We start from the raw sequence: 5,818 nt of genomic DNA, 5'->3' as shown, positions 1-5,818 counted from the left end.
AATGGTTTTTTATCTGTTTTAAATTGAGATATAATTACATCATTTCCCCTTACTTCCTCTCAAATTCGTGATCCCTATTTATTTTTCTGATTTCTGAAGCTACTCCAGGATATATTCTCATGTCTGAGGATTTGTAGCTAGGAACTACAGAAGAGTAATAACATGTGGTATTTGTTTTTTTAAACTAATACTTATAAAACAGGTATATTCAATTCTTTATCTTGTTCTCTTTTTATACTGAGAAAAATGAAAACACTTTAAAATACAAACCAACTTAAAAAAAACCAAGTTTACTGTATAAAAACATAAATTTTACTTAAAATATCTTATCCCAAGTTTAAGTTACATACAGCACCTACTGTGGTGAGTGCGGAAGGAGACCATTCCGGGGACATAGAAGATGAGAATGACACAAACATGAGACCCACATGTGCTGAAGGCTTTGAGTCTGGCTTCCCCCCCTGGGACCTTCAGCACTGCCTGGAGGATGAGGCCATAGGAAACGCCAATGGCCAGGACATCTAGCCCAACCACCAGCAGTGCCACCGACAGCCCATAGGCTCGATTCACTGTGGTTTCAGAACAGGCAAGTTTAACCACAGCCATATGCTCACAATAGGCATGGCTTATGACAGTGGCTCTGCAGAAGACAAGGTTCTGCAATAGGATGGGAAAGGGGATGAGGAGGACCAATCCCCGCACCAGCACCGCCATCCCAATACGGCCTATAATCCCTGAGTGCAGGATGGTGGAATGACGCAGCGGGTGGCAGATGGCAACATAGCGATCCAGAGCCATGGCCACAAGTATGCCTGACTCCATGGAGGAGAAGGCATGAATGAAGAACATCTGAGTCAGGCAGACAATGTACCCAATCTCATGGGCATGAGCCAGGAGCACTGTGAGGGCTTTGGGCCCAGTGGAAGAAGCCAGGACCAGGTCAATAGCAGCGAGCATGACCAGGAAGAGGTACATAGGTTGGTGCAAAGATGAGTCGGTCCAGATCATGAAGATAATAGTCACGTTGCCCACTAGAGCCAGGAGGTAAAGGACACCCAGGGGCAATGCTATCCAGTGCTGACTTTGCTCCAAGCCTGGAATCCCTACTAGGAAGAAAGGGGCTTGGGGGTGCCTCCAGCTGGAATTGCTCAGGGCCATCATCAACAGCACAGAGAATGAAGAGTGAAAAGACACCAGAGTCACGACATTCACAGCTAGGTGGCTTGCCAGCTTTCCTAAATATCCTATCTCATATTTGTCTAACTTATGTCACTATTTCAGCCAATAAACCCTTGACTATATATCAAATTGAAAACTACCTTTACTCATCGTTACAACTGATGCCTTTTTTTTGTCTTTTCAGCAACCCCCATGGACTTTACATTCGGTATCTAACAGCCATTCTTTTTTTTTTTTCCTCAGTTCTCAGTATCATTGTCTGAGTACATACTCCATGTTTCTCTTGCCTGAATTTTTCTACTATAATTGTGTTTTTGTTATCTGTTATCTTAACCAACTCTCCACCTCAAAGTTACAGGATCTTCCTAAGATTCGACTATTACCATGCTACCACTGTATGTAAAATACTTTGCTAGACGTAATGCATAGAATGAATCATGGACTGCCATGCCAGACTTTGAGATTATCCTTATTGGCATATTGCTTTCCTAGCAGTTGTGTGTTTCCATGTTACACATATGCTCTGCTGTCACCATTGCAAAGCTGTTGTAATTATACAATTTCTGAGGCCTACTTTATGTGGTATCTTGTGCTTCTGTGTCCTCCTTCCTCCATCTGCATCGATCCCTCTTATCCATTGATCCAGGATCCAGTGTCCTCTCCTTCACAAAGACCCACAGCAGTATCCTAACCCTGATAATGTTGTCCATATTTTATTATCCTCCTTTATTAATCTATACTGTTCTGATTTATCATCATTATACAAATTAATTCATTGTCTTACAATCTTAGAATCAGATTTCATTAGACTCAGTAATCACAAGCCTGTCTTTAAGCCCTTCGCAACAAATAAAGAGATTAAAAAAATTCTAAATACTGTCTATTTCATATTCTAGTATAAAACTTTGGCAGGCTACTTAAAATTTCTAACCCTTGATTTCTCATCTAGCAGTAAAATAATGTTGTCCATGCAAGTTGTTATAAACACCTATTACGTATGACATTCAAAATCTAGATTTGTGTTGTTCTATAAATTATGGGTCCCTTTATTAGCATTATTAATAAAAATGTTTAAGAATAAAATCCCAAATATCTTTTCATTATTCTTGGTCGTCAAGACTCCTCTGTGTTTTAAACTTTTGATATGCCTGTATCTTGCTGTCATATTACAACAATGCTTTGCTATTTCCTCTATGTATGTTAAGAACAGGCACAGAAAAACCACCACATTGTTTAACATGGTCCATGTGATTAAGTCCTCAACATTTACAGAAAAAAAAAAAAAAGCTTAAAGTACTAACAATAGACAATAGTTCTGTTGAGAGCTTCCTGGTAATCTAACCAGGTACACAGCTTCTCCCATTGGTGCTTCGTATTCCACACAAAGAGAACATTAATTATCTTTTTTTAGCTATCCTTTACTGTTGCAAGCCTTAGCCTACTTTTCTTCTCTTTTGTTTTCTTTTCTTTTTTTATGCAGAGAAGCAAAAGTACCATTATGTGTTTAGGAAGTGTGTCCATAGCTACTGTAGGAGCAATACTGGAGACAGGGGCGAGGGGTAATGATGCACTTCCTTGGCATCAGCTGCATCTTTGTGCTCTGTGGCTTGTGTGCCCAGGAAAAAAGCCTGGAGCTGCTTGTGCAAGTAAGTGGTCCTCTGTGAGCCTTACAAAAATCAGAAAAGCCTTTGTCTCCAGGAATCTGAAGACAGAAATGCATTTAACTTTCTGGCCAGGAAGTGGAAGGCAGAAAAGGGCTGGGCTGTATTTCCTCCCATCAGCAGATGCAGCCCAAGCCATCTGTCCTTTGTCAAGTTGTGCTTGAGCTCTGTAGGGAGGTCTGACGTGTCCCTTTCAGTTCTCAAGTACAATCTCTCACTGCTGTGTCACTGCATGATTACCTTGCACTTTAAGACCACCCAATCCCTGAACACTGGGGATGATGTCTTAGTCAGGGGAGACTTCCCAGAGCGTGATGCAGCATCCCTGGAATCTGATTGGTCCTGCCTATGCCTGGGCAAGGAAACTCCTGCTCAAATGTCTAAATCACACAATGAATAAGGAAGAACGCAAAGGTCTTAAAAGACCTGAAATTGTGGGAACTTGATAAAGGAAAGGGTTGACTTCAGGCACAAGGATATCATAATAAATATAAAAGTGTCTACTGAGGGGTGACCTCTGAGCCTTGGTGTCCTCACTCTACAGGACACTGTGGGTGCTTCATGGGAGAGTGGGCTCTGCTGAATCTCAGCTGTAAGAGAGAAGGACAAATTCTAGATGTGTATAGAAAATAAGAGTTTGGTGGTTACTAGGAGTCACTCCTTTGACTACCTCTAATGGGCAGAAAGGCTCCTCTCTGGGCTGTGACCTGACTCTTTCTCCTTAATCTCCTTAACAGTGTCCTGGACTCTATGGATGTATGGGAAAGGAAAAGACAAGAACACAGGCAGAGGTGTAAAAATAGTACATCTATCACAACGTCCTGATATAAGAGGAAGACAGCAAAGCACTCAGAAGTGTGGGTCCAACACATCTCAGAGAACCTATTATGACAGGCAAGACACTGTCTTCCTTGTCTCTGAGCTGTCCTCTAGGATGTGTCCTTTGAATTTGAAGTTTTGGGTCAGCTATGAGAGAGATTCAATAGCAAAGAAAGTGCTTGGAAAGATGGAATCTTGCCAGACTCAGGAAGGTTCTGCTAAGTCTTGCCCCTCCTCCCCAGACCTCCCAGGCACATGTCCAGCATCCACGGTGACACACTGCTCTAGCTTTAGACTGATGCTGAGGGAGACTTTGTGCTCAGAAGAGCTGCATAGCAATTCCTGAATGTTAAGGGAAAATTAAACACATCAGTCAAGGCCTGGGCGGCTAATGCTTCTGAAGTTGTAAACACAATTAGTAGCATCCTCCTGTGCTAGTGTGCAATGAGGATGAGAAAATGAGGCCATGCAGAAAGGCCTGTGAGTGTCTCCAGCTAACCATGAGGTGCAATAAGACCAATAGATGTCTGTGCACTAAGAGTTAGCTTTCAGCAGCACATCCTCCGTGACCTGTGTCTGTGGGCTCAAATCGCCCTGACAGTGCCTAAGCCAGACCTGGAAAGAACAAGCAGTTTGACTCAGGGGAAAATATCTAAAACTACTAACAGGTGCTGGGCTGGAGAGGAAGCTCAGTCAGTCAAATGTCTGCTATGCAGGCACGCTGTGTGCAGAGGCAGCAGATGTTCCACTTCACTGGCCAGGCTGGGTCAGTGAACTAAGGGGCAGTGAGATACCCATACTCCAAAAACATGAGGAGGAAGAGAGAGACCAAAGAAGACACCTGTCATCTACCTCCGGCTTCCTCATGCAGATGCATTCATGAACACAGGTGCACACACTCACAAAATTGTTTACATACAACACACACACACACACACACACACACACACACACACACACACACACACACACACACTACCAAGATGTGGCAAACTGGTGGTGTTGGCAGAGTTATAGCCTTACTAATCAAGCTGAGAAAGAATCATTTCCACAGGGCTGTGTAAAAAGTCAGCAGTCAGAGCAGTCAGTAGGTTTCCTCCAACACCGGATTCCAAATCTGACCTCATTTCCACAGCCCAAGTCCCATGCTTCATCTTGTTGTGAGTTGTGAAAATTATGAAAGTCCATTCTTGATGACCTCTCAGGGGAGCCACAATGATTGTGCACAGGCTCTGGGAATACTGATCGGCAGGTCCTGGAGGATTCTAAAGACATCTGGCCACAGCCTAAGGTAGCCTTCAAACTGGCATGGCGTCAGTGAGCATCCCAAAATGATGGGTCGACAGACAAGGATGCAAGGCTAGTGGGTGGCACCCGCTCGGATTGGGTGGCCATGTCTGTGCAGTGCTGACTATGATCCCTACTCTGAGCACCCTGAGAACTGCACTAGATAACACATTCTGTGTGAGCCATGGGCCTCACTGTGCTCTGCCTTTACACTTTTCATTCGTATGGACTATTCTTAGGCCGCAGTTAAACACTCTTTGTCTTCAGCTGGTGCTCTGATTGATTCCACATGCTAGAAGCATACTATTGGAAGCTTATTGTCGCCATTCTCTTGTGGTTAAAAAAGCCCTCCCAATCAACATTATTTTTTTCTTCTTCTAAATTTAGCACATTCTCAATGACTAGTGACTTAAGAATACAAAAAATATATCCCATTTTATCTAAACTTAAAATGATATCAACTTATGTGGTCCTATTGGGCTAGCCAATGCATCTCAGAAAATTGGATCACAGTATAATCTCCTTTGCCCACCAAGCCCCTACTACACCTGACATTTGTTGCTCATATATATATATATATACTGCATGATGAGCTGTCTTCATTTGACCTTGCACTACGAGAGTTTGTTCCTCAAGAAGCCAGACCAAAGTAAATGCTGATTGCATCAGACTGTGGATCTCCATAGACATCAATGCTATCATCATACCTACTGTTTAGAGTGCTTTTGAGACTAACACTTCTGTGCATAATGTTTTCCATCCTGTAGTCAACAACCATTTAATTCATACTGGGTGGGAAACCACATCTATTCATTTATTACATAAATATACATAGTTCTCAACTTCCTATTTTCCAGTTTTACAATGGTACA

The 5,818-nt window shown here is 42.7% G+C and overlaps 1 protein-coding gene across 1 annotated transcript; it reads right to left on the bottom strand.

Annotated features, from left to right (window-relative positions):
- Positions 1 to 342: 342 nt before the first annotated feature.
- LOC127192004 (putative olfactory receptor 52L2) lies at positions 343 to 1,197 on the bottom strand. Its single transcript, XM_051149355.1, has one exon. The coding sequence runs from the start codon at positions 1,159 to 1,161 to the stop codon at positions 343 to 345; it is 819 nt and encodes a 272-aa protein (XP_051005312.1). The 5' UTR covers positions 1,162 to 1,197.
- Positions 1,198 to 5,818: the final 4,621 nt, after the last annotated feature.

This window comes from Acomys russatus, chromosome 7 (genome assembly GCF_903995435.1).
Source record: "Acomys russatus chromosome 7, mAcoRus1.1, whole genome shotgun sequence".
NCBI lineage: Eukaryota > Metazoa > Chordata > Mammalia > Rodentia > Muridae > Acomys > Acomys russatus.
The sequence above is the reverse complement of the archived record's forward strand: the minus strand, read 5'-3'. Positions and strand labels throughout refer to the sequence as shown.

What these genes read in the sequence shown, in the direction of transcription:
- LOC127192004 (XM_051149355.1), bottom strand. Translation starts at nt 1,161, where the DNA reads ATGATGGCCCTGAGCAATTCCAGCTGGAGGCACCCCCAAGCCCCTTTC.